Below are 22,437 nucleotides of genomic sequence, written 5' to 3' on the forward strand. Positions count from 1 at the left end.
TGAGCAACTCTTTTACTTTGTATTGTAATTCTTTAACTCGCTGTATATTAAAATTTTGTTAAACTCTTTCAGCTATGATATGATCGCATTCCTGGACATTTTTACCCTGATTGACCCTCATAAGTCAACGGTTGACACGATTTAAATCGCCAACTGGCAACTGAGTGGAGCGCCAACATAGTTATAAAGCAAACTAACACAACTAAATGCAGGAAACGCTTTCCAGGAAACAACAACAGCAACAGCAACAACAACAACAACAACAACAGAAGGGGAGCTGCTATTGATTGTGTTGTGTCAAGTTATTCGTTGTTTTTCTCTTTTTTTGGGCAGCCAACAGCAGCAATGGCCAAGAGATTTATTTGCCAAAGCAGCAACAGCAACAATTGCAGGAGTAACAACAACGACAACAAAAAATCAGCAGGCAACATGACTTGGTAGTTTTCGTGCATGTTGCCAGTGTTGCGCTGTTGTTTGGCAGTTGCAAGTAGTCCTCGAAGATGAGATACTTGCCGGCTGATTAGCTGACACAGCAACAGCAACGGCTGAGTGGGCAGCACTGTCAGGCGGCTGCCAAGTCAAATCGTGTACACAATTGGCGCGACATGCAACATTATTCCTGCCTCAAAACTCAGCAGACCAGAGACCTAAAGATCCGAGAGTCGCGAGTCGAGAGTCGAAGTCAGAGCCAGAGACCCAGACATGGCACGTCCCTAACCTCATAGCCATTGGCAGAGCCCTATGCCCGATTCCCGATTCCAATGCAGCTGCAACGTGCCACCAATTGAAAGTGGCGGGTGTAGCGGTTGCAGCAACAACAACTGCAACAGCAACAACATCCCGATCAGCTCGATTGGACTCCGATTGGTAAAACGTTTGCAGCCGCAGTTTGACTTAATTTTCACCACAATCCTGTCTTGACTCTCGACTCCGTTCCTCTCTCCGTCCGTCCGTCCGTCTGTCCGTCTGTCTGTCTGCTCTCTGTCTTTCAGTCTATTGTCTGCTGGCTTTCGCTTTGGTTTTGTCTGCAACATTTGGCTGCTGCTTCGTGATTTGCGATTTTATCGCATTCAAATGAAATAATTTGAGTTCAAAATGATGAAGTTAATTGTGTTTATTAGGCTGCCAGTCACAAGAGCTCCAACATCAGCTCCAGCCCCAGCTCCAGCTTCAGCTCCAACTATGGCCAACTATTGGAGACTCGGGTTTCAGCTGCCACCGCTGACTCACTCTGTGGCATGATGTGCCCGGAGGCGCTTCCCTCAGAGTTGTTGCAATGTTGCCCAAATAGTCAGTCGCTTTATGCAAATTCGTGAATTTATGAGCTGTTCGCCATTAAGTCATTTTAAACGAATCTTTTTTGTCCGCCTGCCTGCAGCACCACCAAACAACACCACCAACAACCACAACAATGGACTGCATCATATGAAATTCGTCGCCATCCAGCAACAACCACAACAACAATAAGTGCTACTCAAAGTGGAGCTGCAGTTGCATTTGACTTGCAGTTGCAACTTGGTGTTGCAGCTTGCAGTTGGTGTCTTTGCCCTGCCCGTGATCCGAGTTGTGTCGTGTGCGATATTAATCGCTTTTGCTGAAAATGTGTTGTCAGTTTTGTGTCGTAACATGATTACGTGGTCCGAGGATACGTGGCAATGCCACAACAAGTACTCTCCATGCTTCAAATGACAACAACATGCTGAATCCAGTGAAATGGTCATGAGAAAGTCAGCCCTATGTAATTATACACTGATAGTCTAGTTTGCTTATAAAAATATTCTATTCAACTCATTAGAATTAGAACTCTATATTTTAAGTCTCTACTTTTCTTAAATGAGTTAAATTACTTTAAAAATGTATTCAAGAAAATATTGGTATCTATAGTAATAATTCAATGCTTAGAATTTAATAAAAAAATATTATTATATTATTAATATATTCTTCTTGGAAAATCTTCTTCTATGAAAATATATTTCAAACTAAATCGAAATATTTAAGTAAAGTATTTCACTAAAATTTACTCTTATTCAGGTCCTTTATTTGTTTATCGGCATTACTCGAATATTTAAAATATCCCAAGAATGCATAAAATTTAGAGAAATACAAAAAAAAAAACAAGCGTGTTTAAATGCAATGAGCTGTAAACTGACGCAGCTGGAAGGAGACTGTGTGGCATGCCACTGTCGTGACTTTCCACTGTGCAACAAGAGCTTAGTGGGCATTAATCGAACGAGGGTTGCTGTAAATTTGGGACTTTTGATGATCATATCTGGCTGGGGCAAACGCTTGTCAGGATTCGCTTAATGAGCAGAACAACGTCTCGTGGCGTCACGCGGGTCACGTGCACTGATTGCTGCAGCGTGTGTGTGTATGTGTGTGTGTGTTGTGCATGCCACGAGAAAAAAGCGCAGCTGTCAAGTGGAATTAGACAGCGCTTTGTGAGGTGGTTCAACTGGGCCTCAACTTTAGATTTATATATATGCTATGCTATGCTTCGAAATGATATGATATGATATGATAGTGGAGACCCAATCAAACCGTACCAAATTGTTTGGGCCAACGAAATGCGTTGCATCTGTGTCCACATTAATCGATTCCAGGGTTTATGTTGCGTGGCAAGTGTTGCGATGTGGCAACTTTGGCAACCCCCGTGGCAAGCAACCCCCTTGCTAGGCAGGTTGCCAGGCAACCACTTTTGGAGACTCTGCCTCTCTTTCTGATGAGTTGTGCTCTCTCTCTCTCTCACTCTCTCTCTTTGCGCATGCCACCAAATGCTACAATGCTCACAGTTTTGAAGGCAGCCATTTTGAATAAATTGTGCAGGCTTTAACATATGCCACCCCGTTCCTCCCCCTGTCAATCTCTCCACCTTTGGGGACAGTGGGGGCATGCAACGCAGACGCTTTGTAGACTTTTATTTGGTTCAATGCTCTCTTATTGATTTTCGCATTCAGGAAAGTCACATTTCTTATGCCGCCCACATTTGTGGCAAGTTGCAGTCGCTTGCCACATAAATCTAAAGTCAGCTGACATTTCCATGGGCTTTTGTTGCCGCTTTTCCGCTGCCTGCAACTTTGATTTCTATGCAAATCGCAGTCAAATCATGGGAAAACTCTGCCCAAAACGACACAATTGCATTTGTGGCAAAACAAGTTGCAAGTCGCTAGCGAGTCGCCAGTTATGGCAGCCGCTTTGCATATGTCAGGAGCGACGACGTCAGTGGCGCCACCGGCGGACCACGTGCAACATGCCGTCGAGGCTGGAGTTCAACTCAAAGGAGCGCCCAGAAAATTCACTCACGATCGAGAGTTGCACGAATTACAACAATGTGGCAGCTCCTGAAATTATCATGACCCCAGCAAAGCGGCAAAGTGGCAATTGGGTCAGCGGCCAACAACATTTGTTTGGTGACACAACACGAAAAGTCCCCGTCCCCTACCCCTTCCCTTGCCAGCTCCAGTTGCATGCAGCATATGCGACACGTGGTTTCAGGCAGCTGGCCAACAGTTTCGACCGTTTCTCTTACCTGTGTCCATGCTAATGAGACTCGATGCCAACTCCCAAGAGCTGTTTCTCTATTGACTCAATGCATTATGCGACGCGCCACGTGGCCAGCTTTTTATTTAGGCGTGTGCTACATCGTGTGGCAAGCAACTCCTAATTGACGCACGTCCTGGGCGTGTGTCGCCTCAACTTGCCGCAGCTCTCACATTTAATTGCCACATTTGTTTGATGAGCATTTCAATGGAACTTCGAATGGGGGTTGGCCTAAACAATTTGGCTAAATTAATTTAGGCCTTTATCGCAAATTGGCAATAAAATTAAATAAGTTAACACAAACAAGAGAGAAGAATAACAAGAAAGAAATGATATATTCAGGTCGAAGATTTTATTCTAGCAAAGACCTATATTTAATTTTCATTCTAACGTTTCTCAGGTTTCAGACATAGTGGTCCGATTTAAAGCAAACTTTGGTAAGGATGATTATGATAACTATAGATACAGAACTTGAGAGATTAGTTGAGATATCTCGAAAAGCAGCAAAGTTTTTTATAAAAGTGGTTCAATTCGTATCTATGACACCTATATGACATACTTAGTAGACCGATTTGAACTAAAATTTATTTGGATTTTTATGAAAATACAAAATACATATTTAGAGAGATAAGTTGAGCATCTAAGAAAAAAACAAAGTTTTTCATACAAAAGTTTGATTTTCAAGCAATCCTTTCTAGGGCAGCTGTATGAAATTGTCGTCCGATTTTAACCAAGTTTGGTCAGGATGTATATTACAATAGTAAATTTACAGTCTGCTAGTTTGATTAACATATCTTCAAATCAACAAAAAAAATCTATACTAACTCTGAAATTTTGAACAATCTTTCTACATATTACAGCTATATGATATAGTGTCAAAATTTTAACCAAATCTGGTCAGCATAGTTTGGAAAACAACAAAGATACAATCTGAGAGTTTAGCTAAGAAATCTTAAGAAAGAACAAAAGTTTATCATAGAATAACTTTGGAGAATCATTTGACGACAAATTACAAAAATATCATAAAAATAAAAATATAAATTTAAATATATGAAAGGAGAGAGAGAGAGAGAGAAGAAAGAAAGGAGTGAGAAAGTAGAACTTGTCTCCAAGTGGCATGCTTCTCACAGACTAATGTCTAATGAACTTCGTAAGTTGCAAGCAGTTTTGATGGCATTTCAGGATTTGTGGCAAGCAGCATGAGTGCTGCAATCACGGCAGTGGCATGCAACGCATACGAGAATAAGATTAATTGAAGTCATCATAAGTTGTGGCAGGCAGCAAAAAGGAAGCCTGGCAGCTAAAATTTGCAGATTCACAAATTCATTTAAGATTGCAACAAATGTTTGCAAGCAGCAGCAAACAACAGATGCAACAGAGGCAGCCACTGTCTGGCTGCTGGGGGGCCACTTGAATTCTAAGCCATGTGGCACAAACACTAAAAGAGACAGATGAAATGATTAAGTGAACATTTAACGGCTGCTAATGAATGTGGTGCAGTCGCAGTTGCTTGCAGTGCAGTTGCACTTGCAGCCGCATAGAAGTTGCAGCAATGTCACACGCGATGCCATTGATGCCACGTATGCCACTGGGGTCGCGACCGCGCTGACAAAACGGAGGCGTCGCCGCCGCAGCCAATCAAGAATGCATCATGTGAACGCCGACGCAGCAGCAGCAGCAGCGACTGCGACTGCGACTGCGACAGTTGCAACAACAGCAATTGAGTTGAGTTGTTGAGTCCTGCCACAAGTTGCCTGGCAAGCGTTAAGTGGCATCGTCGTCATCCCACATGGTCTGAGTCTGTTTGTTGACTCGTCTGGAATGCAGATGTGGATGCAGCCAGTTGCAAGTTGCCAGTTGCCAGTTGGACAGCAGCCCACTTGCTGCTCATATTTTCATATCATCAACGGCAGCAGCAGCACAACAACTTGCAACTGGCAACTGGCAACTTGCAACATCCATCCATCCACATGCACATCCCACTTCCTTGTGCTCTTCCTGCTCTTGCAGCCGAAATTTACCAGATTGTATAAATATTACTTCACTTGAAGACTAATTAAATTTGAATTTTTTTATTAAACGAGCTGAGCTGCAACTCAGCTGCAACAGCCTCGTGTGGCACACACACAGACGTGCCACACCAGCTCCTGCTGTTACTCCCCAGCAGTGTTCCACCCTCTCTCTCTCTCTCTCTCTCTCTCTCTTTGATGCCACACGTAGCTGGTGGTCTGTGCTGGCTAAATTTATGGCTTAATTTGGCGCTCTTGTTAATGCGTGTGTGTGTGGTCGTGTGGGCGTGGCCTGCCACTTCAACTAACAGTGGCGAGTGGGCGGCATCTGTCAAAAGTTCTGACATTTTAGTGTCTTTTGCTCAACTCTTGACTAAGCAAATATTTTCACTCTTCGTCTCAAAAGGGCTGTCAAGTGCCAAGAAGTCTGCCTGCCTAATTGCCAAAAGTACTTGCTGATCAAGCTGTCTGTGAAGCAGGAAAATTGTGGAAAAAGTGGAAAACTGTGGAAATTGTGGAAATTATGTTGATGATTATGCTAAACAGAATTCAATTGCTGCTGACAGATGACTACAAAGCTGATTCGATGTTAAAGAAAAAGAATAGGTGTTGTAAAGTGACTAGAAATACTTTTTGCAAATACTGTTAATAACAGAGCTCTAGTAACTTGTTAACAGAGCTTAGAGTTAACATAATAAGACTAACATGCAATGCTGTTAAAAGAAAACTAACAGAGCTTAATTTTAGCAATAAGCAGTCTGCAATTATAATCACTGTTAAAAACTGAACGGAGTCTCAGCCATCATTTCTGGTTAGAAGTAAGTAGAAAAAGTGTTCAAGATTCATATGAAATACTTTAGTGTTTTTTATAGATATTTCAGCTATTTAAAAGATAATAGCTGTAGCTTACTGTTTAAACTAAATAATGTTAGTAACAGCCTGCTATAATTTCTTTCTAACAGAGTTAAACTTAACCATGTTTACATTTTAACTTAACCAGACTTTCTCTGTTAAGAACTTTACATATCATAGTTTCCTAGGAGTTTTCTATGACTTCTACAGACAGCTATATTTTTTGTATCCATAACAGACATATTAAGAAGACCTGGCAATCTAAGACTGTCAGAGTATAATCTCTCACATATAATCTTTAATTCTAACTAATCAGTATCCAATACAAGCAGTTCTTGAATGAACTCAGAGTTACTTCATTGATAAACACAACAGCAAAAGAAACCTTAGCTTATTTAATGAGTTAGTTTATAAATAGAAACCAAGTCTAGTCGAGCCAAAGAAAGTACGAGACTTGGCTAAGAGTCTAGCCTGCAGTTAGACACAACACAGGTGTGGTGAGTGTGTATGCTGTGTGAGTGTGTGGCGTGTGACTTTTCTAATTGTCATGCAAGAGGCAGCTCCGGATGTCAACGTCGCTGTGCGTGCCTTGTAGCCACAATCCCAATGTGGTATTTGGCCGAAACACTGATCGGTGGCTTGTTAGCTTGTTACCTGGAGTCTTGACTCAGAAAGGGTCTCAGACTGAGACTGGGACTGAGACTGGGTCTGGCTGTGAGTTGGATTTGAATGCGCATTTGGTTTGTCGCACCATTTTGGTTCATGTTTTTTTTTTTATGTACTCGTATTTTGTGGTCATAAGCTTGTTGTCCATTTGATTGGCGGCCCATAAACAAATCGTCGCGCAATTAACGACAAACAACAGCGACGACATGAGGCGACAATACACCACCCCCCAGTCTCCTCACCCTCCCCTGTCTCTATCAATTGTGAGTTATAATTAGCAGCAGGAAATTGGCCAGCCATTCTCAAGACCCGCATAATTGAAATTTAATTTGCCCCTAGCAATAAGAGGTGGCAAGTGGGAGAATGGGAAGTAGGCGGAATGAATGTGGGTGTGTATATGTGTGGGTGTGTGGCTGGTGGGTGTGCCAAAGCGACAGTCTCGATGAACGCCATGTGATAAATTTGGCACGTTGTTGCCATGACATGACCCTACCAACAGTTGTTGCCGTTGTTTGTTGTCGTGAAAGAAGGTGCAAAATTATGATTTACTCGATAAAATGAAGATAACAAACAGCAGGCAACGTACAAGTCGTGTCGTGCTCAGCGCATTTACAATGCAGGTGACAAATCTTTGCTAGCCAATGAAACAACAAACACCTGCAATCACAATTGCAACACCACACCAGCAGCTGCTGTCGTCACGATCGCAGCAGCAACCACAGCAACAAGCACAGTGAGCAGTATGTAATGGGCAAATACAGCGCCGCGTGGCGTCAGCCAACGCAGCAGCGTTTAAGCGGCAGGCAAATAGCGCGCCTGCAGGTATAGCCGCGGTAGCCGCAGGCGCAGGCCGGGCAGTACGCGTGGCGCGCAGGCGTAATAGCCGCGCGCAGGCGCCGTTACACCAGTGCTGCCGAAATGTCCGCTCGCCGTTCGCTGGCTCAACCGCGTTTTCTAACGTCATCCCACGCCGTGGTTTTATGCCGCCATTAACGCCACGCCCGGTCTGTCGCACGCCAACGTCTCGCGTCGTTCAAACCGCCGCTTGTCGCTGGCGATATGTTGCGCGCTAGAGGAATATAGAGAAAGGCGTCCACAAAGAGCATAAAGGCGCTTGCGCAGAATGCTGAATGGCATAGATAACGGCGACAGGCCGTCACGTTTGTTCCGGCATGCCACGTCGTCACGTCGTCCAACACGTTATACGCGTACGGTAGCAGGGTGAGGCGGCACGCGAGCAAAGATAAGAGGTAGCGATGGCACGGCAGTAAAGTTGCCGGTGGTGCCGCCAAAACCAGCGGCAGCGCTTTGTCGCGAAAAATGTTCACATCATTAGCCACGTTCAACCGCCAAACCACGCGACACCATATTCCGTCCAACCGTCGTCGTTCTGCCAACGGCAACCGTTCGTCCACTGCCAAACGATAAACGGCATACGCTTAACCACCAATGATACGCCATCGTCGTCGCATACGCATTGTTGTCGCCAACGTTGCTCAACGATACGTTGTTGATGTTGCCAGTCAGCACGCTGAACAACGCGCTTGTTTAACCGTCACGTGGCATTTGAGGTTGTTGCATTTGAGCGTTATACAACATGAACAGCATGTATATATGGATTATAAAATGCCAAAACGCCTGCCTACTGAAACCAAGATCCAGCATGTCGTTGGCACGACGTCCACCATACCACGTTACGCACCAACGCCCTACGTCCCGTCATACGTCAACGTCGCCAACGCCCCACCGTCGCGTTTCGCCGCATTATCGCCAACGCCGCAGCCAACCACGTCGTCATCCCAACGCCTGCCCACGTCTTGCCGCGCCGCACATGCCATTACGCGCGTAACGCGAAGACGATGAGAACGGCAGACTGAATATGAATATACAAGAACGCAACAGAGATGACACATGTCGTCACATTGGCACGGCGTGATGAAATGCGTCACGGCATCGCCACGATGAGAGATAGCAGACAACGAGTCGCGAAACCACCGGTGGTGAACAGGCGACGAGGCGTCATTGCTTGGTGGCAGCGTACAGGTGAGAAGAGGCGGATACAAACGTTGCTGGTCGGCGGCACCAGCCGTGACAGCAGCCGCCATGTCGTCCGTCATTGTCGCCGTCGTCCATATGTTAACCGTTCGTCATCCACTGCAGGCTGGTGCAGTTCTATCGTACCGGACTGTATCCAGTAGCCTGCAGGTAGCCGACGATAGTTCAATCGGTGATACCAATTGTGATATTAGTTAAAGTTGTTTGCTGTTATTTCATTTATTGGCATTCATTTGTTTTGTCTTACTTCCGCGTTTGCTGTGGATGTGTGTTGGCCGTGGTTAGCTTTGAGCCCGGAGATCAGGACCCAGGACGATACCAGTATCGATCCTGCGCCGCACGGTCACCAACATGCATCAGAAGTTCGCCAGATGCGCTGATAGAAGCCAAATAGAAATTGTCGTTCATCAGCGTTGGTGGATGAACTGAGCATCTGACAGATGCTTAAATGTTTGTCCACTGTCCGAATCGTGCGTAGAGAAGTTGGTCCGCCTGTGTATATTTTTTTCTCTCCCTTGTTTAGTAGATGTATTTGCTGTTAAATATAGTATAAATAATTGGTATTAATATTTAGTAATTTTTTTTTGTAGCTATAGTTATTATATTAGTAACGTTAGTTGCTTTCGTTACATCGTGCCTGTTTATTTTCGTGAGTAGTTTTGTTTGACGCATATATTCAGTATTGTAAGTCCTGGGTATTGTTTACGTTTGTTAAGTCCCGTTGGGTAGTCTCTACTTTATTGTAAGTTGTTTGAATTAATTTTCAAATACGTAAATTTATTTATTAGTTAGTGTCTGTATATTAGTTGTTAGTTTTTTTGTATAGTAAGTTTCTGTAGTGTTAGACTTGTTTATATGTAACTTTTGGTTAGCTGTAGTGAGATTAGTGTTATTTATGTCTATTTATTAGAATACAGGATATTTATTAGCATTTTATTGAAAATACGGGATTAGATTTTTTAGATAGAAAGAATGGATAGCGACGAAATCAGCGGTAAATGTAGCGATTGCTCAGGCCCACCAGACGTATAGGCATTCCTTGCGGTCGGGTATTACGATGCGCTTCAGGAGCAGATTAGGGAAGGGTTCATGGAGATGATGACACCATCAATGAAGTGTTCAGTCGCAAGATTCAGGGCAGGGTCCGAGTGTCGGGGAGATGTTTCAAAGTCAGAAGCCCAGATCCAAGAACAGTAACTATTCCAGAGAGTAGAGAGGATGAACCCAGATCATCGTGATGCCGAGTATTTGTGGGATGGGCAAATATGGTACACTGATCCACCGGCGATGAATGGATACCATCTAGGACGGCAATTCCGCGTAGAGGATCGCCGAGTAGATGCGTTGAAGGAAGTATTGTGATTCACGGATGCGCGACCAGACTTTTTGTTGGAAGCCCGGCTAACTCAGTCGGTAGAGTATGAGTAGTGCTTGAGTAGGGTCGTGTTGTGGGTGTGGCCTACGTTGGGCGCCTGCGTTGTGCCGGCTGGTCACAAACGATCTAGGGGTATTGTTATGTTCATGTTTTATCGTTTGTGCCAGCTCGATGTTTATTGTTATTTTATTTCCATTATCGGCGCTGTCGATATATTTCTCACTTATTTAAATAGGCGGCTATCGATAAGTGATATTGTCAAATGCGGCGAGTAGTCTGTGGGGGAGTGGCAACCCAGATGTTCCAGACAGAGACAGGTAGCAACTCCAAAACGAGACAGCACATATGCGCTACCTCGTTCTCCCTCGATGCAATTGAGTCAAATTAGACTCAAACTGCAGCAACGGTGGGATGAATAGGATAAAAAGGGAATTGGCAAATTTTCATCAAACCACGTTGCTGCAGAACATGCGGACGAGAGTTCGATTTGATCGGCGAAGAGGAGCGGTTGCCTTCCCCAGGCACACAGTTTTGTGAGGAGAAGTTTCGCGCCTTGTGCCGCAGTAGCACACACGCAGCCGTCACCTGGTGCTGCCACGAAATTTGACATTCCACCAGAGGTTGTGCCGCGTCTGGAACCGAGGAGTACTGGACGGCCTCTGCCCCAAGAGAAATCTTTGTGCCGTGCGTAGACTGTTTGCCGCACCAACTGCACGTCATCTTGGCAAGCTGCACTTATCGGCCGAAAGGCAGACAAGGACGACATCCCCGAAGTCCCGTAGAAGACCTGTGAGCAGCAGTGGGCAGAACATCGGCGGCGTTATTGTACACAAGTGAGTCCGTTCCGAGGAGCCTTTCCATGTCAGAACTACGCCTTTCGCTGTTTTTTTCATTTTATAAATAATTACACATAGCGTTTTGTGTAGAGCAGTCGCTGTCTGCTTTATTGGCAAAAATAAACGAAAAGTGAACAAAGAATTAAACTTAAAATTTATTATCTTAAAGATAAACGAAATTAACTGAAAGCTGAAAGAAAAGAAAACAAGAATCTGAATAAGAAAGAAATAAAATATTTTTCTATTATTAATAATTAAATTTAAATGATGTAAAAATCGCAGTAAAATCAAGCTAAGCTAAAAGAATATAAAATTAATTAAAATGCAAATTAAAATTGAAAACAAGACAAACAGAGTAGGACGATAACGACATGATTAATATTTGACAGATATTTATATACATTTAAGTATATAATGAGATTTAATTATAATCACAAGCACACATAGATTGACAGATAAACATATATATATATATATAAACATTTATAAATATATACATATACTCTACCCTTACATCGCCCCTTAAACCACCCAGAGCTCTTTAGGCAGGCTAAGGTAATATTAAGCGATTCACATTTAACCTTGACATACCATTCCATAACATACATACATGTATAAATATATATATATATATATTTGTCCCATGGCGTCTCCGCAACAGCCTTGTGTCGCACACATTTACGGTGCAGATTTGTATATGCCATTATTTATGTTGATGGCCATGTTTTCGTTCCTCGTCTGTGGTTTCGTGTAGCAAGGAAGAAATGTACACACATGAAATATAAAAGATGTTAGAGATTAAGGATGTTCGACCGCAATGTATATATAAATAAGGAAATAACACAAATTATACCCATCTGAACATGAAAATGTCCGTATAATTATTGCTGGGGGAGGGAGAAATACGAAGGCCAACACAGGATGAAGTAGGTCCATTGGTGCTTACATGAGGGAGATGACGGGTGGTGTCATCTCAGGCAGGGCGGGTACGCCTGGGTCCGAAACCGGATCCTGTTGGACGAGAGGTGGATCAGTGTTAGGTTTTGTGAATGTTTGTTTGTTTACTTACCGTTTTGTTGTTGATTGCAGGTTTTGTTGTTTATGTTGTGGATTTCCGTCGTCTTTGTTGTAGTGTTGTGTAGTTCCGTTCGCCACAGCTGTTTGTGTATCGATGATGTAATCGATTGTTCGACTGTAGGGATGGGACCCCTACCCTGAGAACCGATGAGCCAGCCGGCGCGGCCCACAGAGTGACAAGCAGTTCGTAACAATTTTCATGTATGTAGGGAATTCAACACTCCATGGGGTAGAAGTTTTATATCTTAATTTAATTTATGAAAATTCTGGCTTCAAAAATGGCAAGAGATGCGTTTTTGTTTTTTTTTTCGATGAAGATATTTTTGAAAAAGTATCTTCCCAATTTCAAAATGTCTGGTAAACGGCAACTTTTTTCTGCCAGGTGGCAGCGCCTTTTATTTGGCACTCTACCACATACATAAATTCTGCGGCTTGCTCTGCGGTATAATCGTGGATAGCAAAGTTTAAAAGGTGTATTTTTTATAGAAGCTAGACATAAGCGCATGGAAAACGGTGTGGAAAATGGTTTATTGGCCGATGGCGACCAACTAGAAGCTCGTGAAAACCAAATGGGCAGCAGCACTGACGGAGAGGGTGAAGGCGAGGGCGACTCGACGCCACAGCCGCCGCAAACAACAAATGACGATGTAAGTGACGGCGATGTGGATGGGGAACGCGATATGTCTGTGTCGGATGCGGCTGAAGCAGAAGCCGAAGCGGACACAGAACCAACTCCAGCTGAAAATGCAGCACCCTGTCCGATATCCATCCTGGATGATAGTTTGTGCGAAAAAGATGTAGACAGTGATGTGCCCGATGACGACAATGATGACGAGGTAAGAAAATAATAACAAATCTGTGCTGTAGAGTAGGTGCAATTGGGTAAATTTTCAATACAACAATTGTTTACTTTTGGGAACAGGCAAAGGAAAACTACGAGGGTTTCAATGGGACTGGACGCACTGTGACACTCCAAACACTAATGGCTGCAAATGTGCTACAGCCTGGAAAATCGCTAATGACAATAGATTACGTGGGAGATCTGCTGCCGGACGGTAAAATTAAATCTCAAGAGACTGAAACCATATTTGTAACGCCCAGTGCTTGGGCCATGCACTGCAAGAGAATTATAAATCCCGAGAAGAAAAGTGGTTGCGGTTGGGCTTCCGTTAAATATAAAGGAAAGAAACTAGACGCCTATAAGAATACATACTTGCGGAAGTGTGCTTTACAGAAGGAGTCAACACCCGAGGATGGCGATATAGGTAAATGAAATTGGATTAAATTAAATAGACTATAATTAAATAAATTTTCTTTGCCAGATGCTGAGCGAAAAACTGATTCGCCCGATCTGGTTGTGAAACGCACAGTATTTCCGCACAATACTGGCCAATCGCAATATAATTCAGTAAGTTTTAATTTAATTTGAGCTTGCAATTATGATTATTGAAAAACTTTTCTTATAGTGATGCCAATATGCTGATTGAGGCCGTTCCCTTTACATCAGTTGGCAAATTGCAACCATTTCTGCTAAGCATAACATCATCGGCATTGTTATTGGCCGACTTTCATTGCCATTTGACGGTGCGCGAGGTGTGCGGCTATTTGGGAGGCACTTGGGACATGAACACGCACAGTGAGTCCGGCCTTAACATTACCACTGATATCTTTATACCGTAACTAATATGATTTCTATTCTCTTTTTGTAGCTTTGACAATTACGAAAACATATCCATGCCGCAATACACGCTTTGATCGGCAACGTGCTGGGGAAGTGGAGCGTGACATACAGAAAATGATGGTACAAGATCAGGTGCTGCTCGTTGGCTGGTATCACTCGCATCCCAAGTTCCAGGCTGAGCCCACTCTACGCGATTGCGACTCCCAACTGGATTATCAGATACGCATGCGGGGCGCAAGTGACTTAACATATACTCCATGCGTTTCACTCATTATTTGTAAGTTTTCTGCTTCAATTAATTATGTTTATGTATTAATATTGTTTATAATATTTTTATGAAGCACCCTATTATGAAGAGAATCCAACCTTGGAGTCGGTGGTCAAGTGTATATGGATTGTGCCGCCAAATGAAAACAAACAGTCCATGGAATACGGACGACCGATGTTAATGCAATATTCGGTGCTGCCCGACAAAGAGATTCCTGAAGAGGTGCGCACTGAAATTCAATCCTGCGTCGATTATTATACCCAATATCGCGGCGAGATTGTTAAATTTGGTAACATTTACAATAACGACGTGACGTACAACGAGAAATTGAAGAACACGCTCTATCCGAAATTCCCAACAAAGCAAAGTGATAAGGCGTTATGGAATTGGTTATGTGCCGTCCTAGACTGTGAGCAGGAGGATGATTTTATACCACCGAAGACGATTAAGATCATTGACAACGACGACAATGAAATGATTGTTAAAACGGAAACGCAGTCGTCAACTGAGTCGATTAACGATATTAAGCTGGAGCAGCAGATGCCCAAAGAGGAGCCATTGGGCGAGATAATACACTTGAATTCCGTTGAGGATGTGGCACGTAAAACCGAGGAGGAAACTTCACTGCAGGCGGAGCAAAAAGCTAGCGAGTTGAAAGTAATGTCGCTACAGGAACAACTTTGTATGCCATCGGGACTTAATATGAATCCAGTGCGCATGTTGTCACCGCTGGCAACACCAAATCCAACGAATCACACGCCAGCGGCGACACCAAATGTCGTGGCACCAGCCATCCCACTGAATGCTGCAACCACGCAGCTGTTGCCACCGCAGTTGCCGTCTGTAAATAGTGCAACATCTGTGTCTGTTGTGCAATCCGCTTCACCGCGCGACAGTCCCACAAATATACAATTGCAATCGAATGCTGCCAGTCCCGCCAAGTTTGAGCTGCCAGTGCGTGCCTCGCCATCGCCAGCCAAGTCGGATACCTCGTCACATACGTCACGTACACGTAACTCTCCGGCGCCGAGTCCGGGCAAGTTCAGCGTCAGCGACATTGCCCGCAATAGTCCGAGCTTGACACCCAATAAATATGATACATTGGCCACGCCTCTCGTGCCGCCTTCGGCTGCGTGCTTGCCCACGGCCAATGATCTGATGGCGGCCAGTTTGGCACAGCTGGCTGGACAATTGCCGCCCAACTTTCTGCAGGCTGATCTGTCTGCGCTTTTTCAGCAGCAACAGCGCAAGGATTACGGCAGCTCGTCGCTCAATCAATTGGCTGCAGCGGCAGCTAAAGTCGGTGGTTCCAAGCAGTCGAGCAGTGCGTCGGCATTGAGTAATCTAAGTGATCCCAATGTGGCAGCTGCAGTGGCTGCTTATTCTAATAGCTTCAACATGCCGTTGCCTACTATCAACGCCAGCGGCAGCATCAGCAGCAACAACAACAGCAATAATAATAACAACACCAACAGTGGCAGCAAATCAAAGCTGGAACGCTCCTCCAAATCCTCAGCGTCGTCATCATCATCGAACTCCAGCTCATCTTCGAACTCGTATAAAACGAAGCTCATGAAAGAGTTGGATGAGCTGAAGAATGATCCATTGAAGATGAGTGAATTGATAAGATCGCCGGAATATGCAGCGTTGTTGTTGCAACAGGCGGAGGCATTGGGCGCCACAACACTGGGCACATTGGGTTTCGGTTCGGATTTGAGCTACTTAACGAGCAATCAACCAGTTGCAAATCCAACAAGCAGCAAATCTGCAAAGTCCACATCGGCAACGTCATCATCGTCGGCAGCATCGGCGGCTGCTGCTGCAGCGGCTCTTAATGCTGACTACAACAACTTAATACAAGCATCCAAGTTGCTGGGCTATGATTCCTACATGCAGCAGCAGACGAAGCAAAGCAACGACCTCAATGCGTTCCTACAGCAACATATGGCTGCCGTGGCAGCTGCTTCAATTCCACCCCGCCTGTTGCCAGCAGCAGCAGCACAAAGAAACAGCAGCAACAGCAACAGCAGCAACAACAACAGCAACAACAACAGCAACAACAACAGCAGCAACAACAGCAGCAACAATCTGCCGCTGATTACACTGCATTGTTGCAGACTTATACCAAGTTGTTTGATCCGAACAATCAGTTTGCCGCCGCCATGGCCTCCACTGGGAGCAAGCACATGAGTGGAGCACACAATGAACTGTCCGCCTTGTTGGCAGCTGGCGCTGGTGGCGCTGGCAGCCCTGTTAGTCTCAAGCAGAAGCAGAAGGACATGCAGTCGGATATGCTCAATCAATTGCTGCAATTGGAGAAACAAGATTCGGAAATCAAGGCACTGCTGTATCGCCAGAATAAGGCAGCTGCTGATTTGGATGCACTCTTTGCCACGCCATCGGGTGCTGCCGCTGTTGCAGCTGCTGCTGCGGGCAATGCCACCAAATCGGGCAACAATTCGTCTGCTGCTGCCACAATTGCTACTGGCGTGCCGTCACCATCAACTTTGTCCAATTCGGCGGCTTATTACAATGCCTTGGCGCAGGAGAAGATGCAGGATTATGCGGCTTTCTTTCAGCAACAGCATGGCAAATACGGCATACCCGATCCGCTGTCGAAGACAACGTTAGCCGCTAATAATATGTTCATGTCGCCATCGGCGCTGTTTAAGATACAGCAGGAATCTCTATCGGCCATGATGATGAAGCCACCGAAATCGACAACGCCATCTTCGGCACGTACCAGAGAGTCGTCTGCATCGCCGGCCTTGGAGCGCCTAACGCCCACCAAGTCTATCAGTGGCGGCGGCGGCGGAGGTGGCGGTGGCGGTGGCAATTCCAATTCCAATTCTGGCAGCAAATATAACTTTAGTGCCGTCGATTTGGCCATATCCAGTGTGCCCTCGAATACGCCATCGCCGGCGCCATCCGATGGCAGCAGCGGTTCCTCGCATCGTCGTCCATCGCCGGATCTGAGTCGCCTTTATGGCGAATTGGCGCCACCAGGTGCTCTGCTGGGCAACGCTTTGCCCAAGAAACGCATGGAGTTTGCATCGGTTGCAGATTTGGCAGCTCCGCCGCCAGCAAAAATACCCAAGAATAATGTTGGCGATGATGTTTTAAATTTGTCACACGATTAGGATAGGCGATTCGGGCGCTTCTCCTATCGAGTGTATGCCCCAGTGAACGCAGTATTTCCTCAACAGTATCTATCCCCAATCTTCAGTATCTAATGTCAAGCGAATCTCCCCAAAACTCCAGAACCAAACATCTTCTTTAATATGATTCCCAATTGTTTTTTAACAAAACAACTTTTTAAGTTGCAATTGCATGCGATTTGAGATTGTAAAATGCGAAAAATTAACAATTTTATTCAATCAATAAAAGAATAATAAGAGGCAGAAGGTTAATGGAAAACAATAATCAGTATTTCCACAATGAAAATTCATTACTAATGAAAAGAATTATTCATTTAAATTCAATACGAAATGACATTCATACTGCATTGCTGATCATTTGTAATAAATTTGATATACTTGCAATATATCCAGAATGTAGATAAATACATATAAAGAATTACAGATGCAGTTACACATAAAAATAAAGATACAGATAAAGATACAGATACTTATGCATTGCAGCCCCAATGTTGGGTATATTTAGTGCTTGATGTCCTTAAACATTTAATTTATACTATTTACTATTTTAGGTTTAATTAATGCACAAAGGTACTTTAAGTATTTTAATATAGTACATACACAGACTCACAAACACATAAGCATACACATGCTCACACACACACTCATACAGACACCCACACAATACAGACATATATACATATATAAAGTGTAATACCTACTGCATAATTTCAAATTGACTTTGCCGCAATAAAATATATAAACTAGTTATTTAGTTTACAATACTAAATAGAAAATAAACAATTGACTTTTTGATCATATGGAAAATAAGATGGAAAAACTATCAACGACGAGTTTATACCCTTTGATTTCATGATGAAACTTGTTATAAAATATGTGCGATATTTTGGAAAAAGTCGGATTTTTGGTAAGTTAGATGGATATCTCTTATAAAGAAAAAGTTTTTTATACAGGAACTCATTGTTTATTTGTTTATTGAAAATTTTTAATCAAAGCTGCAAGTCGTATCGTATTATAATAATTTCCGATAAAAATTTCCTTTCTTAGTTTATCGGATTTTGCAATGGAAATTCACTATAATAATTACAATTAATTTATCAATCTTAATAATTTTTAAAAGATTATTTTTATAATCTCAAACTAGTTCAGTCGTTTGCCGTATAAAAACTTAAAATTTGACACACCAATTTTTTTTCCTTACATATTGCAAAACAAATCGTTTACACTTATTTTTAGAGTATAAAAGTACCGCTTAAAAAGTATGTTATGATCTACTAGAATATTAATAGAGAACCAGCTTAACTGCTATGCAAAATACTATCTGAGTGCTGGCTTAGAGATGAACAACAACATTATAAAACAAGAACAACAACAAGATTGAGAAGTGTGGCTGTGATAAAGATGCATAGGCAAATACCTGGTGAACAGGTGTTTACGTGCCGTTTAGATCTTATAAGGGGACCGGCTTATCGCTGTGCCTAGTTTCTCCAGCAGATATGCTGATTATCATTTGAAAACAAGATATTATAATTTTTATATGATGGCTTGTTGGATATCCTCTATAATTCAATATTATAAATTTTTGAATTTCATCAAATTGAAGTCATGTATCTCAGAATCTATATACAAAGTAAATTAATAAATTTTAGTTGAAAAGAACTTAATTTAAAATCTCTTAAATATTTACAAGGAAAGCCTCATATACCTTTTTCATTTATATTAAAGGGTATACGAAAAAAAAGTGACATGGCTATACCGATCATATAAAAGGCAGTGTTTTTCGCTCGAAATACCTAAGTCTGTTTTTCACTCCCGTCGCGAACTATAAATCGACACATGTCGCAATACAAGGTAAAATCGAGCAATAAGTGAAAATAACTAAATCTATAACTATAGAAAGTGCTTACATTTGCAAAAAAAAAATAAATTAAAAATTAAAGTGACATTGGATTTTAAACTTTATTTACTGTGGATTTTTTGATAAACAATAATGAGATAATCAAATGTGCGTGGCAGTTTAAGAATTTGGAATATAATTGCCAAATATGTGAAAAAAACATAATCGAAATCCACATGGAATATACTTTAAAGTAGACTCAAACCCAATAAAATCAAATTAAAGAATTCAATGTATGATAATTAGTGCCATCTTAATTGAATTTAATATTTGAGAAAACTTAAAACTCGATCAGCCGCTTAAAATTTGTTTGACTTCATGTTTAACTTAAATATGATTCAGCATATGTTTTAATCCAAGTTTTCCCTATGTTAAACTATGTATTCTAACAAAGTTTTGATCTTTTTCTGCATCTGTTTATAAACTGTTAATGGAAACAACATAATCATCTGGAATGATTTGAATACAATTGTCCAGCGCTATTCAAAGTTGTGAATATTATTCCAAGATTAAGGATAATTTGATCATTTCAAATTAATAGATCAGATTTGAAGATATAAATCTGATAGACATATTTTTAGGACAAATTTCAGTCCTAACATACTTTGAGAATTTTATTATGATCGGAAAATAATTCCAATACTTTTAAATAATATTACAGTACCTCTCGGGCTTTGGCTCACACTTCTCATCAGAGGATGAACGTTGCCCTAGCTCTTTGCCCGTGGGTCAGAACTCTCCACAGAAGTGTGCCTATGGTCTATATGCGGAACAATTATCTGGATCCGCATTCACTGCCCCACGTACTGAAAATGTACGAACTTGGCTATACAGAAAACTGCCTAGTGCGGTTCATAAGCCGTTTCAGCGTTATGAAGGCTCTAAATATTTGAGTCAAAACTGGGATGAACAGTACCCAAATCCAAATCAGGTAAATTAAGTCAATTACTTATTTGTATTCATTCACTATGTAATTTCCCATACAATACTCTTACTTTAGATGCGCTGGAAACCATTTGATATTCCTGCTCTGAATCAAGGAAGAGTTACTTTTGTGGAGGGACTCCACACTGTGTGTGGTGCTGGTGATACGAGGACACGTCATGGATTAGCTGTCCACATATATTTATGCAACGCCTCTATGGAGAACTCTGCATTCTATAACAGCGATGGTGATTTCCTCATAGGTGTGTATCAATGGATAAATGGGTAGTCCGATTATTTGATATATATATTTATTTTGTCTAAATAGTGCCCCAACAAGGCGTTCTGGATATAATAACGGAGCTTGGTCGAATGACTGTTGCTCCAAATGAGATCTGTGTCATTCCACAGGGTATACGCTTTGCCGTGAAGGTCAACTCAGCTAGTAGGTAATTGTATAAGAGAAAAATTTGATACCAGATCAAATAAGGACATAACAATCCTAAAAGTATTCTTAAATTATACAAAACTTGTTTGTTTTCCAATTTTTTTTTAAAGGAATATTATACAATCTCATACATACGTGTATATTTGTAATTCATCTCCTTATTGACTTAATAATTTCAGGGGCTATATACTTGAGGTATATGATGGTCACTTTTGTCTACCCGATCTGGGTCCAATTGGCGCCAACGGTCTAGCTAATCCGAGGGACTTTGAAACACCAGTGGCTTGGTACGATGATGACAAGGTTAAAGGTGCGACTAATCAAGTTGATAGGGAAATCTATGATTTCATTTAAATTGCTTGATTTTTCTTCTAGAATTTCAAGTGGTATCGAAATTCCAAGGCAGTTTATTTGTGGCCAAGCAGAATCATAGTGTTTTCGATGTAGTTGCCTGGCATGGCAATTATGTGCCCTATAAATATGATCTATCCAAGTTTATGGTCATCAATTCGGTTAGTTTTGATCACTGTGATCCCAGTATTTTTACAGTTCTCACCTGTCCGAGTCTAAGGCCTGGTACTGCCATTGCCGATTTCGTTATATTTCCCCCTCGTTGGTCTGTGCAGGAGCACACATTCCGCCCGCCCTATTACCACAGTGAGTATAACGAAAAACTTTAAATTATTTGTATTTTTCTTTATTGATCAAATAACTCATTTTTTAGGAAATTGCATGAGTGAATTTATGGGTCTCATACTGGGACGTTACGAGGCGAAGGAGGATGGTTTTGCTGCTGGCGGCGCTACTTTACACTCCATAATGACGCCCCATGGTCCCGATGTCAAATGCTTTGAAGGCGCCTCAAATGCCGAGCTCAAAGCCGAACGCGTTGCCGAAGGAACTCAGGTTTGCCAACTTCACTAATTTTCCATATATGATCTCTATCATATCGTTTTTTTAAGGCTTTCATGTTCGAGTCTTCTCTCAGTCTGGCCGTTACGAAATGGGGCGAAGAAACCTGCCAGAAATTGGATGCCCAGTACTATGAATGCTGGCAGGCACTAAAGAATAACTTTAAAATTGACAATTGATCAGTTTCTACTTTGATTCAGTAAAAGGTTTCGGTTATAATATTACATATGAATACATACAATTATTAAACTTCGAATTTGCGAATTTTGTAATAAAAATCTCGTAAGTCAATTATATGATAATTGATTCTTAGCACTAAGTGTTGATGTACTATGATTCTATTTTTGCAATAGAAGTTTGACGTTTTTAAAAAATAAATCTTTCGATCTTAAAATTAAAAGTTTATTGATTCCTTTAGAAAAAAGGAGAGAATTATTCATCTTAAATGAATATAAAATTAATTTTCAAATTTTTTTTTGTCTTTGTACTTTTCTTGCAAAAAAAATGATATTTTATTCAAAGCTGCAAGCCGGTTCTGAATTGAACATTTCAGAATCAGTTCGGTTTGGGTGTTTAGGCAGCCCGAACCGGATCATGAACCGAACCCTTGAAATTATTTTGCCGAATGTGAACCGAACCACTTTTATTAATAAAGATTTCGCTTCGAAAATAAAATAATAACATCAATTTTATGTTGTTCTAATATTACTTAATTATTTGAGACTTCGGATAAAAATAAGAC

General features: G+C 42.1%; 2 protein-coding genes across 2 annotated transcripts; both read left to right on the plus strand.

Annotated features, from left to right (window-relative positions):
• The first annotated feature begins 12,832 nt into the window (after window positions 1–12,832).
• Window positions 12,833–18,294, plus strand: LOC117780222 (MPN domain-containing protein CG4751-like). The gene is given in 8 exon segments (XM_034616664.1): window positions 12,833–13,243; window positions 13,330–13,672; window positions 13,730–13,793; window positions 13,795–13,815; window positions 13,874–14,043; window positions 14,117–14,365; window positions 14,430–16,328; window positions 16,331–18,294. Coding segments are annotated over 8 exon segments (4,245 nt in total). The 5' UTR covers window positions 12,833–12,910; the 3' UTR covers window positions 17,497–18,294.
• A 1,011-nt stretch (window positions 18,295–19,305) lies between these two features.
• On the plus strand, window positions 19,306–21,986 carry LOC117780232 (homogentisate 1,2-dioxygenase). The gene is made up of 8 exons (XM_034616675.1): window positions 19,306–19,365; window positions 20,073–20,342; window positions 20,412–20,598; window positions 20,664–20,784; window positions 20,963–21,093; window positions 21,159–21,440; window positions 21,508–21,689; window positions 21,746–21,986. Exons 1-8 carry the CDS (start codon window positions 19,351–19,353, stop codon window positions 21,872–21,874), a joined length of 1,317 nt encoding a protein of 438 aa, XP_034472566.1. The 5' UTR covers window positions 19,306–19,350; the 3' UTR covers window positions 21,875–21,986.
• The last annotated feature ends 451 nt before the right edge of the window (window positions 21,987–22,437 follow it).

Source organism: Drosophila innubila (genome assembly GCF_004354385.1).
Source record: "Drosophila innubila isolate TH190305 chromosome 2L unlocalized genomic scaffold, UK_Dinn_1.0 4_B_2L, whole genome shotgun sequence".
Classification (NCBI taxonomy): Eukaryota; Metazoa; Arthropoda; class Insecta; order Diptera; family Drosophilidae; genus Drosophila; species Drosophila innubila.